The sequence below is a fragment of the Schistocerca piceifrons genome, chromosome 3 (genome assembly GCF_021461385.2).
Source record: "Schistocerca piceifrons isolate TAMUIC-IGC-003096 chromosome 3, iqSchPice1.1, whole genome shotgun sequence".
Lineage (NCBI taxonomy): Eukaryota > Metazoa > Arthropoda > Insecta > Orthoptera > Acrididae > Schistocerca > Schistocerca piceifrons.
This window is the reverse complement of record NC_060140.1, coordinates 271,628,499-271,651,590: the sequence shown is the minus strand read 5'-3', so window position 1 is coordinate 271,651,590 and position 23,092 is coordinate 271,628,499. Positions and strand designations below refer to the sequence as shown.

General features: G+C 45.0%; 1 protein-coding gene across 2 annotated transcripts in view; it reads right to left on the bottom strand.

Annotated features, from left to right (window-relative positions):
- The window catches only part of LOC124787609 (ecdysone-induced protein 75B), a 472,850-nt gene that overhangs the window by 145,498 nt on the left and 304,260 nt on the right, over nucleotides 1-23,092 (bottom strand). The window contains exon 1 of one of the 2 annotated variants that reach the window (XM_047254361.1): nucleotides 10,712-11,005. The exons of the other annotated variant lie outside the window; for it this stretch is intronic. Within the exon in view, the coding sequence (XP_047110317.1) occupies nucleotides 10,712-10,838 (127 nt within the window). The 5' untranslated portion in view covers nucleotides 10,839-11,005. Of the gene's footprint in view, nucleotides 1-10,711; nucleotides 11,006-23,092 lie in introns of those variants that run through there. 2 annotated transcript variants of the gene reach the window in all.

Here is a 23,092-nt window from a genome sequence, read left to right as displayed (position 1 = left end):
CTCCCCTTCATTGATCAGCTTATACATGGAAGAGATTATTGCGAAAGGCTTAGATGGAAAGAGAGGAGTGCGTATTGGTGGAAATAGAATAGGGTGATAAAATTTGATGACGACATGTTATTAGGGGCAGAAACTGAATGAACTGTAAATAAAATGCTAAAAGATCTGAATGATTCTTGCGTGGAATATGGGATGAGAATCAATACAGCAAAAACAAAGAGTATGGTGATCGACAAAGGAAGGCGGCTGGCACAAGATAAGTTGTTTTTAGCCAAGTCAGAGCGCTTAAATACCTTGGAAGTACGATTACTGAAGTCTTGGCCGTGCGGGGTGGCCGAGCGGTTCTAGTCGCTACAGTCTGGAACCGCGCGACCGCTACGGTCGCAGGTTCGAATCCTACCTCGGGCATGGATGTGTGTGATGTCCTTAGGTTAGTTAGGTTTAAGTAGTTCTAAGTTCTAGGGGACTGATGACCTCAGAAGTTAAGTCCCATAGTGCTCAGAGCCATTTGAACCCTTTGAACTGAAGTCTTGAGTGGTATCAGGAGAAGAAAACCCGCGTTATTACAATGAACGAGGCATCCAATAGAAAGAGGAGGTTATTATGTGGCGAACTAGGAGATTAATCTCCTGACAGTGTCAAAGAATAACGTGAAAAACTGTCTTTTCTTAAAACGGAGCTTTTATACACAGAAGAATCTGTAAGAATCTGCAGGCGCTATGCGTGTTGACGCTATAACTGTACATGCCTAGAAGAACAACGCTGGAGCGCACCCTTGCAGGCAACGGTGAGGCGATTGTTGGCCATTGGAGTGTTACGTGGAGACGGGCAGCAGCACGAGTGTGGGGGCAAAGCGGCTGTGCGGGGGCAGGCGAGGCGGGCAGTGAGAGTTGCGAGCGGAGCAGAGGTGAACGACCGCCATGTGGGCCGGGCCGGCCTCGAAGCCGCAAGTGGGGCAGTGAGCTCCGGCGCTAGCGCTGCCGCGGCGGTGGCGCTCATCTTGCGACACGCTGCACCGGCACCCCGCAGTCCTACCGAGGGTCTGGCACGTACTCTGGCTCATCACAAGTATCCGGACACCCCTAGGTAACCACTAGATGGCACGAGACGCGGACCCGTTAATACAAAAGAAGACCGACATGCCGGTGGTACTGAGGAAGATTGCCACCATGCTGCGGGATGGGCGCTTCAACGCGCAGCAAAACCCCTACCTGTTCGCCCAGGTAGATGGGGCACAGAAGCCCTCGCTACCTCACAAGCCGGTGGACTTCCGTGGCGGACAGAGATTACCTGCACCTTCTCCGAAGTAGTTCAACGTGCAACAGGCAGTTACGCATCCCCGATTATAAACATCTGACCATCAGTTTCAACCTAAAAAGCTCAGCTCCATCTACTGGCACTGTTGGTCCATTCAGTTCCGCCCGATCGCCGTACCGTGCTCTTCCAATGGTTTCAACCGGATGTTGTATTGAAGCTGTGGGGTCTGCACAGCGCTTATCCGGTCGCTGTCAGCTTCCCAGATTTCTCTTTCAAGTAGCTCCTCAGCTGACATCACGGTGCTGAGTATATACCGTTGTCAACTTCAAGTGGTGGCGTAAAGCGCATGAAAAACAGAGAGGGAACTAACACGCCAGAACAGTGACCGCCATAAAAAAACCTGTTGTCCTCGGCAAGATCGAAGTATACGTATCGGACACACGTTACATCCAAGGATGCGCTTCCGTCGAGAAAACTTTCGCAATCTCTTCCAAATGACAGGCATAAGAGAATATCGTGCGCCTCGACACTAGTGACTTAAACCATCCACTTTTTCAGTATGAGCGGCATAGCGACCAACAGGTCTCCTTGAGCAAGAGAACATAGATGTCCCATACCGTCATTAAAAAAGCAGATAAAGTTACCAGTACTGCTGTCTGTTGAAATCCAGCACGTGTTCATCTTTCTGCTGATGGCCTGGAACTCTTACCAGCTGTATAAGAACATCCAGCTGGTAATGTCGGTTGGTTGGTTGGTTTGGGGAAGGAGACCAGACAGCGAGGTCATCGGTCTCATCAGATTAGGGAAGGACGGTGAAGGAAGTCGGCCGTGCCCTTTCAAAGGAACCATCCCGGCATTTGCCTGGAGCGATTTAGGGAAATCACGGAAAACCTAAATCAGGATGGCCGGACGCGGGATTGAACCGTCGTCCTCCCGAATGCGAGTCCAGTGTCTAACCACTGCGCCACTGGTAATGTAACAAGCGGTCCAGTACTTATACGCTCATTCTCTCAAAATCTTGATGGTTACACGCAAACCTGGCCCTATTAGCTTGAAAATGGAATGAGTACTTTGTGAAACATGTACAGAAAATCGGGAGTTTCCATTTGCGACAGAGGCTGTACTTTGACGCCCGTAAACATCTCTAGAGAATGCTGCTTCACATTTTTCGTCTCTCATCCAGCACAGTGGCCCTGCTCAGGACCAGAGAGAGCAGACATACTGAAGAGTGAGAGCAGCCAGCCAGCAGCAGTAAGAGTGGTTCCGCTCTCCCTTTCTCAGCAGCACTGCGGGGGCGGCAGCTGACACTCTCCCTCTCTGTCTCTTTGTCTGGACGCACTCGCTCACTCGCGCCGCCCTGGAAACTTTTATCGCATTAAGCGAGAACGAACAGCCTAATTGGAGGAGCGGACAATGAGGAGACCTCTATTGTTTACACAGTGAGTCAGCGCTCCTAATAGGTCACGAGGCTCGACGAACAAAGGCAACACTTCCCATGTAGTGCAGTCATTTCGTAGTCCGACTTGAGACCACAGTCACTGTGCTAAGAGGCCATAAACTGAGCCAAGCATTGTTGTCTTTCGTCTACCTGACCACATAAAAAGACAATAAGTCTAACCAAATGGAGGAAACTGAAATCTCTCCACGGCTTATCCCACCTTCAGTAATCTCTTCCACTCAATTTACTCTTTGCCTCCCCCTCCCCCCCTTTCCCCCCATCTCCACCTCTAATGCCCCTTCAATAAATAATGCCTCTGTAGATGGTCCATCATTCGTCTCTTCTTGTACTTCATTCCAGATGCGCTCAGAATTCAAGGCCTCCTATTCCTCAACTTCTTCCCCAACCCCCTACACTGCCCATTACTGTCTCTCATTACACGACAATGAGCCTCACTAAATGTATTCTCCTGCAGTGCGCTGGTATGCTGATTTTATTGTTTGGAGCAGCTTTACATTTAGCCTCACAAGGCCGAGTGGGTATCGATTTTTTTCGCCAGAGAAAATTCTAAGATTTTGTTATTTAATCGTATGGCGAGGGTTCCCCGTCGGGCAGACCGTTCGCCGGGTGCCGGCCTTTCGATTTGACGCCACTTCGGCGACATACAGTCGATGAGGATGATAGGATGATGATGAGGACAGCACAACACCCAGTCCCCGGGAGGAGAAAATTCCCCGACCCAGTCCGGAATCGAACCCGGTCCCAGAGAATTGACAATCCGTCACGCTAACCATTTTTCTTTCATTTATTTATTTATTGTCGATAAAGATCACTCTGTGAAAAGGAACGTGTAGATCATTTCATGGTATAGTATGTGCATTACATATGGAGCGGTGAGAGAAGCGTGAGGTTCATTATCAGCTGTCAAATGTGCACACCGACTGCACCCGGCACATATCCATTCAGCTACCGGGGGCGGACAAATTCTAACATGGTACCCTGGAATGAACTTTGGTTACTGGATACAACAAACAGCAATGCTAACTGCTATGACAGTTTTTTTCGTTCATCCATCCTTAACTCCGGATGGAAAGTAGTACTAGGGCTTGTCAGTATACGAGAATTAATGGTTCCTCAACCTGAGAAACGTACTAGAGCTATTCGGAGAGTAAGGAACGATCTGTCGCGAAATGGAAACGACAGTGAAAGTCCGATGACGCTTTGCACAGATGTGTTGGGTAGCGTCTCTAGTATACCAGTAGGCAGCGTCACATCGCTCTTCTCAGTTCCGAGCACATAGTGAGTGCGTAAAGATGCCTAGAAAATAGTGTCTCCCGCCATGTATGGGTTCCTGCCGTGAGATTTTTGCCTGACATCGTGCAAATCCGCATAACGTGAGTGTGATGCACTTGCTTCTTCATGACCGTTCTCGGCCGCTTACTGCAGAGGCTATGAGGATGCTCCTGCAGAGTTTTAGAATGGAGCTGGCCGTTGGGGCCGAGCGGTTCTAGGCGCTTCAGTCTGGAACCGCGCGACCGCTACGGTCGCAGTTTCGAATCATGCCTCGGGCATGGATGTATGTGATGTCCTTAGGTTAGTTAGGTTTAAATAGTTCTAAGTTCTAGGGGACTGATGACCTCAGATGTTAAGTCCCATAGTGCTCAGAGCCATTTGAATCGTTTTTAGATTGGAAGTGTTTCATCACTCACCATACAGTCCAGACTTGACTCCCTCTGATTTTCATCTCTGCTCAAACGAACCGCTGCACAGACAACGAGCTGCAGTCGAGCATAGAAAATTGTCAGAAATCACATGAAGCTGCCTTCTATGACGATGGAATTCGAAAGTCAGAGCGGTGATTGTGTAGAGAAGTAGCTGGAAGGTGTAACAAATAAAACAGTTTTTTCACTCTGCTCTCCATTTCACGATCGATCGTTCCTTACTTTCAGAATGGTCCTTGTAACTCCTACTAGTTGTTGGTTGTGGGTATAGCAGGCACTTCACGCATGAGTAGGTCAGCTAACGTCGAATTTGATTTTTATTTCCTATCATGGGAATATGGAAAGTTAGTTATAAGGCAATATTTGGGAATAGAGGTTCCTGATGGCGCAGTGTATCGCAGAAGTCGCCCGAATAAAGAGGTTCAGACACACAAATGAAAATGTTGCCACTAATTGTCGCTACATAGCTGGCTCTCGCTGAGACTTTGTTGCAGGAGAAATCGAGCGTTAGGTACCGCCACTGTGATGTGGTGTCCCCTGACCGTAGTGACACGGGGAGCGCAGGCGCGATGCCAGGGTGCGCTCCTTGCGCCACGCCGGCGACCCACTTGTTGCGTCTTAGCGCCCGCGTCCTTGCGCGCCGTTCCCACCCCTACGCTTCCGGTCGCTGGGGCTCCACCTCTCACCCGCTGGTCTCTCACGACCAGCAGCTACTGCCCACTTCTCAGACACTCCGTCCCTTTCACTGGACTCGCATTCGGGACGACGACGGTTCAAATCCGCCATCTTGATTTGGGTTTTGCGTGATTTCTCTCAATCGCTTCAGGCAAATGCCAGGATGGCTCCTTTGAAAGGGCACGGCCGACTCCCTTCCCCATCCTTTCCTAATCCGATGGGACCGATGATCTTGCCGTTTGGTCCCTTCCCCCAAACCAACGAGCTGACGAACGTTTTTATTGCCATACGGAGGGCGTTCGATTCCTGGCTGGGTTCGAGATTTTATCCGCTCGGAGACTGGGTTTTGTGTTGTAATCATAATAATTTCTTCATCGTCCTCGCGGACTTGTACGAGACCCCCGAACAGACTTGGGTCTCCCGGACAATAATGCCACACGATCATTTCATTTCATTGCGCTACGTACTGGATGCAACTACTGACGCCACATTACTCACCATAACCAACAAGGAGTCCATACTCCTGTCAAGGTGGGGAAACGGGAACGGCAAGCATTGTGATGACAGCTGAGAAACAGACGTGGCAGCTCCAGTTTTGGAAGCTGACGTTGACGGCTCGTAGGTAATCTGTTGATCACATGTCCGTCCATTGAGACAGCAGGCAGCGGTCGGCAGCCAAACCATTGATTGGTTGGCTGGTTTGAGGGAAGGGACGAAACAGCGAGGTCATCGGCTCCGTCGGATTAGGGAAGGATGGAGAAAGAAGTCGGCCGTGCTCTCTCAAAAAAACCATCCCGGCATCTGCCTGAAGCGATGTACAGAAATCACGGAAAACCTTAACTGGAATGGCCGAACGCTCCACCTCGCTCGATGCCAGGCCATTGATTTGAAGGTGAAACTGCCTGTGATTAGAACAAACCTCGTCAACACACAGTGTGTGTAGTAAGTCAATGCAGTAATCCCACTTAGTACAGAAGATACTGAGATATGTCTGTATGTCGTTGCAGAGAAGAACACTCGAAACATTGGTGCTAAGCCCCTTGGTAGTCTTGGTACAATACAAAACATTAACGATCAATGATATGGGCGTACTGAGACGGTGCGGCTGAGCGGTTGTAGGCACTTCAGCCTGGAGCCGCGCGACCGCTACGGTCGCAGGTTCGAATCCTGCTTTGGGCATGGATGTGTGTGACGTCTTTAGGTTAGTTAGGTTTAGGTAGTTCTAAGTTCTAGGGGACTGATGACCTCAGAAGTTAAGTCCCATAGTGCTCGGAGCCATTTGAACCATTTTTGTACTGGGATATGCATTGGTTGTGAAAATAGTTTTGAATATCTGCCTGTAAGAACTGGCAAAAAGTACATCGTTCTGTTCACAATATCGGCATTAGTGATATAGAAAAAAAATCCAGATAATTGCAATATAGAACTCCAATACGCTCTATAGAACTGTAGAATAAAAGAGACTCGTTACCGACGTCAGGGTCTGTCCATCGGTGTTGCCAGTAGCCACAGTACTGTGAAAACAGACCTATATTGTCCTCATTAAGTAATTAAGATATAAACTAAGCCCATGGCGATGTATGAGACCACATGGTCTCTTAACTCCTCTGTCTCTCCATTACTGAGGGAGGGATGCGTTTGTCAAGACACTGAACTCATATTCAGAGTAGGTGCCATTCAAAGCCCAGGTTGGACATATGAGTTTGCGATTTCCAGAGCGTCCCTAAACGGGTTACGGTAAATGCCTGGAAGCTACCTTTGCAAAGAAGGGGTCCAAATTCTTTTCCCTTCCTTTTGCAGTCCGAGCTTGTCCACTGTATCCGAAGATCTCTTCGTCGATGATGCGTCCAGCCCTAATAATCCTATCTGCTTGCTTTGCTTCTCCGTCACAAATCTTTCTCTCTAGCAGCCGGTGGCAATTAGAAATTAATGTCTAACACGCATAATTTTCTTCTGCTTGATTCGATGTAACCTCTTCTGCTTGTTCATTTAGAAGGACGTACGTGTTGTCAAGGGCCACGCGGGATTAGCCGAGGGTCTAAGGCGCTGCAGTCGTGGACTTTGCGGCTGGTTCCGGCGGAGGTTCGAGTCCTCCCTCGGGCATGGGCGTGTGTGTTTGTCCTTAGGATAATTTAGTTTAAGTAGTGTGTAAGCTTAGGGACTGATGACCTTAGCAGTCAAGTCCCATAAGATTTCACACACATTTGAACATTTTATTGTTGTCAAGGGTAGTCTTCCCGAAATAATGACCCCAGCATCTCCTTGAAGCTAACAATGGAAACAAAGTTTGGGAGCAACGAGAGGAAATTTCATAAAATTTCTGAATTCCGAAGTAATTGGGGGCGGGGGGGGGGGGGTGGGGGTGGGAGGGGTGGAGCTTATTATCACCCGGAATAAATTCCTTGTTACAGGTCATACTCGGGTGGATTTGAAATGGGGCCGTTCTTATAGCTCCGAGAATTCTGAGAAATAGCAATCCGAGAGGGGTCCAAAAGAGTGAAAGCGCTCTCGCGTTTGATACTAAAAGAACGATGAGATCCGAAATAATAGGAATTGTAGTGCACTGTCGCCTGCTTGATAGAGGTTGTTTAGTAGAGTTCAAATGAGGTCGTTGTCACAGCTCCGAGAATCGCTGACGAAAGCGAATCGAATGGAGGTGAAGAACAGCGAAAGTGCTGGCTTCGCTCTCCCTTCGCAGCGCGCCCCTGGCAGCTAGAATGACTTTCGCTGACTTCGCCAGCAGATGACGAGTGTTTTGCTGTCGTGTGTGACTTAATGAGGATGCCACTTCTCGACCTTTCGGACGTAACCTCTTGCAAACGAGGAGAGAACGCGTTCTCTTACACGCTCCGTACGGGGCCCGCGGCTGGTTGGCGGACAGAGTTGTGGGGGAGGGGGGAGGAGGGGAGGGGAGGGGGGAGTGTCAGCGGTGGGGGCAGAGTAGGCCGCGCGGGGCGACGACCGCGCCGGTGGCCGCGTTCGTGCGCGGGGGCAACGACCTGGCGCGACCCACATCGCAGCGGAGAAACCGACGCCGCCCTGCACTCTCTCTCTCTCCCAGCGTTCACTCTCGGTAGCACGATTCACTCTTCCTTTCTGCCAACCACTTTGTCTAATTCCCAGTTTGTTGTCATCTTCCTAATAGCCAATCAATTTTAAGGAGCAAAACGTCATTCCACTGGGCCTTATTTAACAGCCGTATTCTGATCAGCACTACTACTTTCGAACATGACCCACTTTCAAGTGCGTCCATAACAGATGTGAATACATCATCCTCGTCTCCTCCTGCAACGATGAAGACATCCACATCTGCTGTAGATGCACTTGACAGTGGCCCATGCTCGAAACTAGTGCTGCTGTTCTAAAATACGGCCGCGTGGAATGAAATTTTTTCTCTAATTTATCGAGGCTGTAGTGCCCACCCAGACGAAAATGAACTTCTGTGTATTTACGACGCACTCCAAAGGCTTTGTTCCATCATCAAGTACAGTGTTTAGCTGCCGGACTTTCCACGTGAAGAACATACTGTCGGGAACACACGTCATAAACAAGAAAAACTTAAAGTTCAGTGACTGTTTACAGCACGTTTTTATTTACATCTAAAACAGTCCCGTAAACAGCCTGCCGAACATGTCCAAGTGTAAAGCAAAATTATCTGCTCTAGCCGCAGCTACTTACAGCAACCTATAAATGAACCATGCACCATTGTTATACCATTGTGAAACTTAAAGCATTGGTTAAACACCACTGCCACACATTTTAAGCAATTTCCTACGTCTGCCTGCCAAGGATATTAGCTTTACGCGTTCAAACCAATACAGGAACGTCCGATTAGTTCTCGTTGATACACTAAAACAATTCAACTCGTTAACCAGTTTGCAAAAATAATGAATTTTTATTATTTAACGAAAGATTATCGAAGAACACAATAACAGTACGAGGAATAGCAGGCAAGACAAACAAAATTACGATAACGGTAGTGTTTACCAAAACAAGTTACAACTATAGCAAAATAAATAAATAAATAAATAAATTGCAATGCCCTCCGCGGAGCAACAGAGAGCTTGTGGCAGGGAAACAAACAGCGTCAAACAAGCTGTGCAGATGCCGACAAATGTGAACGAGGTGACATCGGCTCCAAATGAATTGGTATCGATAAGTCGAAAGCGCGTTCTTTTTGACGAAAGCGGAAACAAATGTACGAGCTACAAGAAGCGAAACTGGCAGAATGAATCTGCGTTTTGAAGGTACTTCAATCGGTAACGGGTATTAAAGCAAATTTTCGAAGCCCGTTAGCCAACAGTTGGGCATATAAAATGTCTTACACGAAGAGAACTGTGTTATAGGAGAGTAAGTAATGGTGGTTTCATGTTACCAACAGCAACTGAAACCAGATCGCAAGATACTAATAACTAGCATTGCTACAGACCAATTACGTACAAACTTCCGCAATGCAACAAGGTAAAATGAGCTATGTACATAAAAAAATGTGTGTTGGATAAAATGCACTTTTATTATTCAATTTCCCATTTGGTTAGGATCACGAACTTTTGATGTCTTACACAGTCACGAAAGGTGAAATAGTGTGGGATGTTGAATCTGACTGATGAGATTTTCCAACAGAGAATACGCACAAAGTCTGTGTTACAGACGTCACTCTAGTGTTATGGTAACAAGCAGTTTGTACGTGTATGCATGTGCAGGTATGTGCATGGGAGTGAGGGGGGAGGGCTTAAGAGACACAGGGGAGGGAAGCAGAGGTAGAACCAACAGCTGCCGAATTGCTTCTGCCGTTTAAAATCTGAAAATAGCTGCTTGCAGCGTTGGCATTATAATTAACCGAGAAAGGCTCAAAAGAGGCAGCGGTGGCAAGAGTTTTTGTGCAAACTAGTATGTGATTTTAGGGATAAAAAATATTCAAATGTGTGTGAAATCTTATGGGACTTAACTGCTAAGGTCATCAGTCCCTAAGCTTACACACTACTTAACCTAAATTATCCTAAGGACAAACACACACACACCCATGCCCGAGGGAGGACTCGAACCTCCGCCGGGACCAGCCGCACAGTCCATGACCGCAGCGCCTTAGCCTTTTAGGGACAGCTGAGTCTGCAGCGTCTCTGCTACTGCAGAGGACAAAGGTAACAATTGTCCCACCGAACTCGGGACTAGCTAAATGCAGTGGTAGCAGACGAATTGTGAAGGTAGACGTGGAGACGAAAAAAAAGTTAATGTCAATTCTTTTCAGTGGAACCCATTGGTCTAACTGACCGAATAATGGATCGACGAATAATATTGATGTCTGGTGCAATACAGCTGAAGGAGTGGCTGTTTTGTTCACTTGTTACACTTGAAAATTGCCTGAGGTCCGAAATCTGACGAGGGGAGAAATTTTGGAGCAATAAAAATATCCACACATACGAATATTCTCTGTACAGAGAAAAAAGTTGGACAAAATTACGACAGTACAAGGATCCAGTGCGAGGGATTTTGCGAGGGGTGGGGAGGGGGTTAAGAGGTCAAGGTCAAGGCTACACAGAGGGCAGCAGGGGAAGAATGGAGCGCGCACTGCGCGTGCGTCGTGACGTCGGCAGAAGGCGTCGTTGTAGGCCGCGCTTACCTTCGAGCACCCTGCCTATGAGGTTGTCACTGTCCACGGAGAACGCCGGCACGCTAGCCGCCGCCGGCGCCGCCGTCACAGGAGACGCACACGCGCTTGCCGCCTTACTTGGGTCCTTCACAGTCATCGCGAAACGTCCTTAGCCGAGTGTGTCGCGCGGCACCACCGACCCGCCGGCGGGAACAATGTCGACTGTCGGCGACGTCAGTAGCCGCTGACGACAACAGCAGCAACAACAACAACAACAAAAGCTACGACGGACGTGTCGGTTTGCAGCTACAGCGAGTCCTTGCGCAAAGGCGGTCCGCACGTATCTGAGGAGCCGGAACCCGCCGCTGCCGCCTCCGCCGCCGCGGGAGAGGTGGTGGGGGGCGCCCGAGCGGGCCCGCGCATGCGCACGGCGCTCCGAGCGAGTTCGCCACAGGCGAAAGTGACCCAGTGACTCAGTTGCAGGCTCCGCGGGGTCAACACACTCTCGCTGTCGGTTCTCGGCCGCGCTGCAGCTTTCACCGCGCCTGGCGCCGGCCTCTCAGCGGTTTCGCCTTCAGCTTCGTCTCTGACTCTCTTCCCTAATTATCCACAAAAGTCCACTTTCGCGCGTGTTTTGCCTGCAAAAGTGTCAGCTCCGCTTTCAGAACAGAATCCGACCGTAGTGGTCGACGGCTACACGACTACATCTACATCTACATGATTACTCTGCAATTCACATTTAAGTGCTTGGCAGAGGGTTCATCGAACCACAATCATACTATCTCTCTACCATTCCACTCCCGAACAGCGCGGGAAAAACGAACACCTAAACCTTTCTGTTCGAGCTCTGATTTCTCTTATTTTATTTTGATGATCATTCCTACCTATGTAGGTTGGGCTCAACAAAATATTTTCGCATTCGGAAGAGAAAGTTGGTGACAGAAATTTCGTAAATAGATCTCGCCGCAACGAAAAACGTCTTTGCTTTAATGACTTCAATCCCAACTCGCGTATCATATCTGCCACACTCTCTCCCCTATTACGTGATAATACAAAACGAGCTGCCCTTTTTTGCACCCTTTCGATGTCCTCCGTCAATCCCCACACCGCGCAGCAATATTCTAACACAGGACGAACGAGTGTAGTGTAAGCTGTCTCTTTGGTGGACTTGTTGCATCTTCTAAGCGTCATGCCGATGAAACGCAACCTTTGGCTCGCCTTCCCCACAATATTATCTATGTGGTCTTTCCAACTGAAGTTGTTCGTAATTTTTACACCCAGGTACTTAGTTGAATTGACAGCTTTGAGAATTGTACTATTTATCGAGTAATCGAATTCCAACGGATTTCTTTTGGAACTCATGTGGATCACCTCACACTTTTCGTTATTTAGCGTCAACTGCCACCTGCCACACCATTCGGCAATCTTTTCTAAATCGCTTTGCAACTGATACTGGTCTTCGGATGGCCTTACTAGACGGTAAATTACAGTATCATCTGCGAACAACCTAAGATAACTGCTCAGATTGTCATCCAGGTCATTTATATAGATCAGGAACAGCAGAGCTCCCAGGATGCTTCCCTGGGGAACACCTGATATCACTTCAGTTTTACTCAATGATTTGCCGTCTATTACTACAAACTGCGACCTTCCTGACAGGAAATCACGAATCCAGTCGCACAACTGAGACGATACCCCATAGGCCCGCAGCTTGATTAGAAGTCGCTTGTGAGGAACGGTGTCAAAAGCTTTCCGGAAATCTAGAAATACGGAATCTACTTGAGATCCCCTATCGTTAGCGGCCATTACTTCGTGCGAAAAAAGAGCTAGCTGCGTTGCACAAGAACGATGTTTTCTGAAACCATGCTGATTACGTATCAATAGATCGTTCCCTTCGAGGTGATTCATAATGTTTGAATACAGGAGGAACATTAGGAACAGACTAGAGGAGACTAGAAATCTACTCTGTAGGAATCAGCATGGGTTTCGAAAGAGACGACCGTGTGAAACCCAGATCGCGCTATTCGTCCACGAGACTCAGAGGGTCATAGACACGGGTTCCCAGGGAGATGCCGTGTTTCTTGACTTCCGCAAGGCGTTCGATACAGTACCCCACAGTCGTTTAATGAACAAAGTAAGAGCATATGGACTATCAGACCAATTGTGTGATTGGATTGAAGAGTTCCTAGATAACAGAACGCAGCATGTCATTCTCAATGGCGAGAAGTCTTCCGAAGTAAGAGTGATTTCAGGTGTGCCGCAGGGGAGTGCCGTAGGACCGTTGCTATTCACAATATACATAAATGACCTTGTGGATGAAATCGGAAGTTCACTGAGGCTTTTTGCGGGCGATGCTGTGGTATATCGAGAGGTTGTAACAATGGAAAATTGACGCATGGTGCAGGGAATGGCAATTGAATCTCAATGTAGACAAGTGTAATGTGCTTCGAATACATAGAAAGAAAGATCCTTTATCATTTACCAACAATATAGAAGATCAGCAACTGGAAGCAGTTAATTCCATAAATTATCTGGGAGTACGCATTAGAAGTGATCTGAAATGGAATGATCATATAAAGTTGATCGGATGCCATCCTGAGATTCATTGGAAGAATCCTAAGGAAATGCAATCCGAAAACAAAGGAAGTGGGTTACAGTACACTTGTTCGCCCACTGCTTGAATACTACTCACCGGTGTGGGACCAGATATGGTTGATAGAAGAGATAGAGAAGATCCAATGGAGAGCAGCGCGCTTCTTTACAGGAGATGATAGACAGACTCCAGTGGAAGACTCTGCAAGAGAGACGCTCAGTAGCTCGGTACGGGCTTTTGTTGAAGTTTCGAGAACATACCTTCACCGAGGAGTCAAGCAGTATATTACTCCACCTATGTATATCTCGCGAAGAGACCATGAGGATAAAATCAGAGAGATTAGAACCCACACAGAGGCATACCGACGATCTTTCTTTCTGCGAACAATACGAGACTGGAATATAAGGGAGAACCGATAGAGGTACTCAAAGTACCCTCCGCCACACACCGTCAGGTGGCTTGCGGAGTATGGATGTAGATGTAGATGTAGTTCTTTATTCCACTCTTTGTTCGCAGATTTCGGTTAGACGTCATTAGAGGAATAACACGTGGTTGTGGCCGAAATTTGGCACTGTCTTTGTGAAAGACATCAGCATTCGCCTTCATATATTGATAGAAACTACAGAAAACGTAAACCTTGAAGGCGTGTCATGTAAAGATGCTGATGCTGAATGAAATTTTCTCAGACAAGCGCGATGACTGCCAAACTTCGTTGATCAATGTTCGGGCGAGGTACAACAAAACTGGGAATCTACAACAAAGCGACGAATGTAGGAATATTAAACACAATTGGAGATGGAACACAAGCTCAGATGGAGAAACACTGGAGAAGGAGGTCTACAGTAGCCTGCTAGCGACTCAGAGAAACTGTGGCTCAAATGGTTCAAATGGCTCTGAGCACTATGGGACTTAACATCTATGGTCATCAGTCCCCTAGAACTTAGAACTACTTAAACCTAACTAACCTAAGGACATCACACAACACCCAGTCATCACGAGGCAGAGAAAATCCCTGACCCCGCCGGCAATCGAACCCGGGAACCCGGGCGTGGGAAGCATGAACGCAACCGCACGACCACGAGCTGCGGACAGAAACTGTGGAAAAGTTGGGCAGGAAGATGAATCGGCTGGAAGACAGTACAAAAACCGTATGGTAGCTGGGCACGGAAAAAAAGAAAACAAAGTGATAGAGTGTGGACAATACGAAATTACTAAATACAGAGCTTAAACATGGGCAAAACAGAAAAGGATAATGGCTTTATTTACTCAAGTTTGTTTATGAATCTGGAGACAGTGAAAACCTGTATTTACCGGGTTATCTGAAATTTTGGGGTCATAATTTTACGAATGGGGGATATCTTAAAATGAGTATCTTGAGATAAGGAACCAACAGTCCGAAATGAATATTTCAGGGAGTCCGAGGTCTCGAACGATCAGTGCTTACAGGATCAAGTGATTCGACGTTATTTACTGAATCCTGATTGAATGATGCATGTTCACTGATATTTATTGAAGACGTGCTGTCACATTGGATGGATACAGCGGTTCTTGAGTCGACGAGAGGGCGTATGACACCACCCCACTTTGATATTTATGTACGTGACCACGTGAACAACAGATATTCTCTTTGTTGGATAGGAACGGGAGATTCTGTCCCATTGGCGAGCATGATTATATGAGCTCGTTAGTGTACAAAACTCAGTACAAACTAAAGAAGAACTTTTTGAATAGAATTGCCATCATTTAGTTATAATTATTTATTATTCATTTATTTCGCACTACGGCGATATCGGCTTTATTGTCAACTGCAGTGGTGAAAATGTCTTCGAATATCCGACATTTCTCACTGACATCTCGTCAACGAAATTACAACAGTATTACAACACTTAAGTGGTCATATATACCAGCCGTCACATTATAAGACATGGGTGCGAACGAAAAATAGGTATTACGGCAGGCCCATTTTTAATATATCTTACAATATGACGTCTGGTGTATGTAGAACAAAAACCAAACAACAGTCGTATTTCAATCCGTTCTTATTTATTTTTCTTTAAGGCACACTGTGAAGAGATGTACCACAAAGCTTGGTGCAGTACAACAGAAGCCATCAAATAAATCTGGATTCCCCGTATATTTATGTGAAGTGAATACCCCAGCGATTAGACAACAACTGTGTACTCACTCCAGAAAAACATTTACGGAATACAGATTTGTTTGATGGATCCTGTTGTGCTTTACCAATCTTTGTGTTACATCCGTTCACAGTGTGCATAGATGCTTGAGGATGGCAGCAGTGAAGTGCCGAAACTCGTAGCTTAAAGAAAAATATATAAGACCTGACTGAAATACGGCTGTTGTTTGGTTTTTGTTCTACATACTGTTTGATCAGCCGCTGTCCCGAGTCTAGGATGGAGCCAAGAAGACTGGTTTATATCACTACATATATGATGAAATATTCTGACAACATGTCATTCTGACATGCCGGATGTTTAATGTTTCACCTTTGCACTTGATAATGTCTATAAAGCCGTAATCGCGGTAGTCTGAAATAAATGAATAATACAAACCTTAAAGTGGAATAGCGGCAATTTCATTCAAGAAGAATATTATGAATGTGGTCCCTAACGAAGAAAAAGTCACGGAGAAGAACTGGTGAGTAGGATTCGCATTACTTGTCACACTGTACAACACAAAAAGAGTTTTTTTATTTTTATTTTATTTAAGAATACCGTGAAAATTTATCCGTTGTTGTAATGAATGTATTGATACTGGTGGTCGTCACTTTGAAGGGTTGATATGAGCTTAATCTGTTATCAAGTCAATAAAAAAATAAATATCTATTTCTGAACATTAGATTATTGCGTTAAATAACTCACTTTTGGTTCCTCTGCTACCTTTGGCCCTTGCAGTTACCATGTTCTAGTGACATTGGTTAAATGCAGTTGAAGTAAGCACCAAATCAATAGGGTTGAAACACGGGGCCATCAGGGACTCGGGTTCTGTCAACAGACCAGTGGTATCAACAGTGGAAAGTTCCTATGGAACCAAACAGTTGAGGTCATCGGTACCTAGGCTTACACACTACTTAATCTAACTTAAAGGGGGTAGGACGTCAAACGGGCCGACTTGGAGCAGGGGAGGCATCACAGGACATTTTAATTTCCACTGTCTATACTTTTACAAATAAAGTCATAAAAATTTGTTTGCATCACCAGGAAGGATGCTGGATTCACACTCATTTCAGTGGAAGTTCGAAAACATAACAAAATAATTTTTTTACATGTGAAATTTCATCATTTTTTCACTTACTTATGGCTGCATTTGTTGCTGTAGGTACACTTTTCTTCATAAATTAGAGAGATTCTTCGATGAATTTTGCACAGCACACATACCATACTTACAAGTGTATGAAACTCTAGAATTTATTTAATTTATGTAAAAACGAATGAGCTGTTGTATTTTAAACTTCATGTTTAGAAAAAACACAAATTTTATAGTTAATTACCTCAATTTTTACCACAGTTTTTAATAGATGTGGAAAATTCTAGAGTTTCATACACCTTTAAGTATGGTTTGTATGCTGTGCAAAATTCATCGAACCATCTCTCTTACTTATGAAGAAAAGTGTACCTATAGCAACAAATGCTGCCATTAGTAAGTGAAAAAAAAAATGATGAAATTTCACATGTAAAGAAAATTATTTCGTTATGTTTTCCAACTTCCACTGCTATGATTGTGAATTCTGAATCCTTCCTGGTCATGCTGACAAAGTTTTATGAATTTATTTGTAAAAGTATAAACAGTGGAAATTAAAATGTCCTGTGGTGCCTCTCCTGCGCCAAGTCGCCCCCCTTAAACTAACGTACGCTAAGGACAACACAAACACCAATTTCCGAGGGAGGATTCGAACCTCCGACGGGGAGAGCCGAACCGTGGCAAGGCGCCCTGGACCACGCGGCTACACTGCGGCGCACGAGCAGTTGTGAGAGAAGCCGAGTCTCTAAAGAAGGTGGTATGTGGATTGATTGAGAAAAAGAGGATAACAGAGAAAAATGTAGGAATACTGGGCGCCAACGTTACAGCATACGGAAGAAGGAAGAAAGCTGACAGATGCTCCAATTAAAGAAAGAACGTGAAACACTAGGAGCTGTAGTGGCGATTGTGACAACGCTAATAGCTCTTGAGTGATGTTTTCTTTAGTGGGAAATCTGGTAAGACAGTGTCAGCAACTGGACTGGAACAATGTTCGTCTTAATAGTGTGTACTCCCTGTGGAGCACTGTAGGGGTGGTGGGGGTGGGTGGAATGTACGGTAATTGCGGTCGGCTTTCCTCTCGGTTATATGATTAGCGGTGCTGGGGACGGCGCCGCCCCGGGACGAGAAAGCAGCGGCTTGCGGTCGACACGGCACGGCGCTGCAGATTTCCCGCTCTGCTGCCGCCGGCGGCCTCTCGTGGATTCACTTTCCCTGGCACGGGCAGCCCTCGGTTTTGTTTACAAGCAGACAGGTCGCACCACCACCTGTTGCCTTCAGCAGTCTGACCGAGCAGTTGCTTCCTGTCGACTGCTAATATTGCCAAGTAGAAACCAACTAACAACAGGCTTCGAAAGGATGCGTGGCAGGTTAGCATTGCGTGACACGGAACACGAATGTTTTGTTTTTCCAAGGCTGGACTTCACGAATTTATTGTAAATAATAGAAAACTGAAACGCAATTTTGGTTCAAATGGTTCAAATGGCTCTGAGCACTATGCGACTTAACTTCTGAGGTCATCAGTCTCCTAGAACTTAGAACTAATTAAACTGAACCAGCCTAAGGACATCACACACATCCATGCCCGAGGCAGGACTCGAACCTGCGACCGTAGCGGGCACTCGGTTCCAGACTGTAGCGCCTAGAACCGCACGGCCACGCCGGCCGGCGAAACGCAATTTTGTTTTAGTTTTGTTTGATTTGTTTTATAGCGTTGGTGTCAATTTTGAGACTCGAAACTAATAAACGTCTTTATCCTGCTCTCATACATCTTTATTTAACTTCCATTTGTTTTACGATAAGCGTCCCATTTATGGCACACTAGATTTGTTTTTGAGTTATTGACGCACTTGCCTGAGTGAGTGCAGTAGATGCACTGATTTGTCATCGGTGACATTTGAATTTATAAAACGACAAATAATAAAAATGGCACGTTAGATTAAACACAATGAAATGTTTGAGCAAGTACCTCAAATACCACACGAAATACAACAATGACGCCAATGACGCAAGAGCAGTTACAGTACAGTACATAAAAGATCCAGATACTAAAAAAAAAAAAATAATAATTTAAGAAGGGAAACACGAGCGCCTTATGTTGTTAGCAATCGAAAAACAAGAGTACAAACCAAACCACGAAATATAAATTGCTTCAAAATTAAGTTTCATATATCCATTCTCCATTTTAATTCAGCCAACGTATGACACACCACTAAGAACGCTCAGAAAGCAACTTCTTCCAAACGAGTTTCATAAATTTTAAAGGAATTTTTTTGCATCCTCCAATTCAGAACATAAATTTACTATTCTCCCATCAGTTAATGCTCATAACATCAGTCATTGCTGTGCAGTAAAATCACGCAATGCTGTACAAATAATTTGCTTGGTCGCTATTAGATTTAACGACGTAAAGCAAATGAAGGAATGCAGTTGCATTAAGTATAAACTTACGCCAAGATGAAAAGCATATATTTCGACAGCCGCGTACGTAAAATTCTACCGACGTTTGTTTAGAAATCCTTATCGAGGCACTTTAGAGACGCTACTTGTAATTCTTCGCCGATATCTGCCTATATTCCCATCTAGTATGTTAATTACAGTAAGAAAATTAAGAGTCCAAACGTGGTCATATTGACGATACTACTTCCAAGTTCGCTGCGAGAATAAATTGAGTAACATGGAAAACGAGGCTCGACATGGTTGGTGGAAACATTAACACATCTTCACTTACTTCTGGTTGCTTCTCGCAAGAAAACATCTTCTCATTAGTGCAGCGTAATTTCGTATATGTCTGTCAGTAACATCTACCCTTCAAATATTTTGTGTGAACCCACAACTAGCCTTTTGTATTTGACTTTTCTATCTAAATTCTTCCAATCCATATGTGGCATACATCAAACCAGTGCTTAACAGTTGGGGTTGTTGTTGTTGTTGTTGTCTTCAGTCCAGAGATTGGTTTGATGCAGCTTTCAATACTACTCTATACTGTGCAAGCTTCTTTATCTCCCAGTACCTACTGCAACCTACATGCTTCTGAATCTGTTTAATGTATTCATCTCTTCGTCTCCCTCTACGATTTTTACCCTCCGCGCTGCCCACCAATATTAAATTGGTGATACATTGATGCCTCAGAATAGGCATCAAGGGATCACCAATTTAGTATTGGAGGGCAGCGCGGAGGGTAACAGTATTGGTTAAAAACTGTCCTGGTTGCAATTTGGCATTATGCTTACAACCTGAGCTTCATCTTATTCTGTTAATCGCTCCTGTGATCGGGGACGCGTTATGCAGGTCTTGGTGTCACTCGCGTCCAGCTAGAAAAGATTTTACTGAGTTTAACGAAGGCGATGTGGGCCTGATATATTCGACGATGCCCTTTGGCTACACTGACTAAAGGATCTTTCTAAGAAATGCCAAATTAAGATAACCTGAAGATGCCTAAATAAAGCGAAACGCGTAGTTGAAAAATAAAAAACTGAAATTGCAACCTAGACTGTTTTTAACCAAGACTTTTCTATCGTTCCTTTGGTGCCAGTTTCAGGTCGTTGTTGATGAATCTAAATTTAAATTGGATCACGTATTTCCTCATTTGGCAGGACCCGGTTTACTCAGAACACTGCTATGGGGCACTGTGTGGATCGGCGCCAGCAGTCTGCAGGCAGATGCGGCCTACGCTCGCTGCAGCTCATAGCGACACACTTGCACTTTCTTCCCTTGCGACTTTCTCCACAAGGTTGCAGCCGCGAAGCCGTCACGCAGCGCCAAGGAAAGTGCGCCCGCCTGTTGTTCGCGATCACCTGCCAGTAACCGGCGGGATGCAAGAGGTTTTCGCGACGCATTAAGCATCGGCCTTCGAAGGTCTGGCATCACAGATTTAGCAGTATTTTTCTGACTCACGTGAGGCAGTCCGGCCGTCGATCATTCACGCTACCCTTCTTTGTATACTCCCAATATCCCCTGCTGATCCAGCCTGGCACAGGACTGCCCCCTCTCGCCTCCTCCTCCGCCACGATAGAGCATTCATCTGCTACAGACGGGACAAGTGTTTCATAGGTAATTACTTTCGTTTACAAACGGAGATTACCCAGTACCCTAATAATGAAGCGAAGTCTGGTATTAGCTCTGCCTGCAACTAACAAGTGTGATTGCTCCATTTCATTTCTCCGTATAACATTGTTTCTAGATATTCTTTTACTTTCTGCACTTTATTTTGATGGAATGTGAGGTTATGTTTCCAACATGGCGACCACTTCAGTAGCCGCCATCTTGGATGCAACTCCACAAGGAAAGGGGCACTTACAAATACAAAATTTAGGAAACTTGCGACAGGATTAAATTAGTTATGCTCTATATACAATGCATGAAACAGGCAACAAGATAAATCTACGTTAAAATTACCACTTATATAATCTTACAAAATTAAGCGGAGTTAGAAATTATCGGGAATTTTAGAAATTTCATGTATTGTTTTGCTCGTCGGATCTTAAGGATCCGCTTTTTTTTTTTAAGATAAAGCTCTCCTATTTGGCATGCTTCGCTAAAAAACGTCCTAAGTGACACATTGGTTGCATTGGTTAAGATACTGGACTCGCATTCGTGTTAACAGATACTGAAATCCTCTTCCATCAATCCATATTCAGATTTGCTATGTTTTCCCTAAATCACTTAAAGCGAATTCTGGAACCGTTCCCTTAATGAGATAAAGTCTAATTTCCCTCCACACACTTTCCTTTTCGAAGTCCGCGATCTACCTCTAAACTAAAATCTGGAAAATTACTTTTAGTCATGGATTATAAGACAAGAATTTCAGTCCTAACACGCTTGTTTTCCAATTCACTCTTGTCATTGCTTTTACAGTAGTATTTTCACTCTGGTTAGCTCCATTCTCGGATATTACACCCTAAATAAATTTTAGATGGAAGATCGTGTAGGACAGTTACTATTTCTTATCATTCACACGTGATTGTTAATCTTACAATTTGAGATACTTAAACATGAAAACAACAGTCCTTCATACCTACTATTGGCGTATTTTCTTCTGAATTCTGTAGTTAATATTCTTCACCTCATCCCATTTCCAATGCTTTTCCACCGTCGACGTTTATTAACTTTAAACATTCAGTAATAAGCAACATCATTCAGTTCCTCAAAATCAAGCCTACTCCCACCCCTAACGCGACTCTTATACAACTCGCCTGACTATGGGGTGGTCCGTTCTAAAATAAAAACCGATGGATAAGCAGAAATTTAAAGTAGCATGAGATGCGAGGGACGGAACACCTGTGAGGTTATGTTTCCAACATGGGAACCATTTTGGTAGACGCCATCTTGGATGCAACTCCAAAAGGAAAGGGCTTCAAGCGACGTATCAAGCAGATACAGAATTATTTGATAAGAGCAACTCTCCCTTTCATTCGACTATAGCTTTACTCATTCTCGAATTGTGACTGATGTTTCTTCCTTATACGGAGAATACTGATGGAGTTAACTCAAGCCGGATGCACTGACATCGTCACCATATCAGGAGAGAGCAACAGCTATGTTTTTGCTGAGAATTTCAACCAGTGTCATCCAGGCATATCATTCACTGCCTACAGTACGATGTTGGATATGGGGTTCTCGAAATGTTGTGCGTTTCGTCATATGGGGTACACTAACAGAAAACTGTTTCTGCAGTTGTTAGATGAAGAAGTACTACCGTCGTTGCTGTCTGAAGACACAACATTTGCAACTGTCTTTCAGTGTGATGGTGTCCCACCTCATTACGCACTAGCTGTTCTGGCATAACTGGATATCCCTTTTCCCAAGAGACTGACAGATCATTGATGTCCGGTGGAGTGGTCGCCACATTGTCCAGATTTAAGTCTGTTACGCTTCTATCTATGGGGAAATGTGAACTGTGCTGTGTGCACGATGAAGAACAGAAAGCTTGCACACATCAGGGAACGGACTGCTGATTTTCCGATACGTGTATGCATTAAAGTCCTTGACGAATGTGTTGAAACGTCCCCTTAGAAAAATTAATGAATTACTGTGTTGATAAACTTCTTACGTTATTTTATTTTCAAACAGCTGAGTAAAACTGAACGTACTCAGACATTTATCTCTTTACTTATTCTGATCATCACTTAACTGACACACATTTTTAGCGCAACGCAATCTTGACTTTCAATAATCCCTACAAAAGAATGGCCCTGACTAACAATAACCTATAACTTTCACGAATCACTTATCTCACAAAAATCTTCGTTACTCGAACTATTCCAATACAGCAAGCGCCAATACTGCCAACTAAATAGAAGATTCTAACTACTGAAGTCACTAATTACTGATAGGCAAAGTTAGCAAATGAAAGATTTTGATAGAGAACAAACAATGTATTTACCTTAATAATGTTCAAAAGTCATATATATATATATATATATATATATATATATATATATATATATATATATATATATGATATCCAATATTACAAATTTACTCTTTCTGCTGGACACACGTCCAGATCGTCCGCTCTCAAAACTTCGCCATCTCTCTCCCCACATCCACCACTGCTGGCG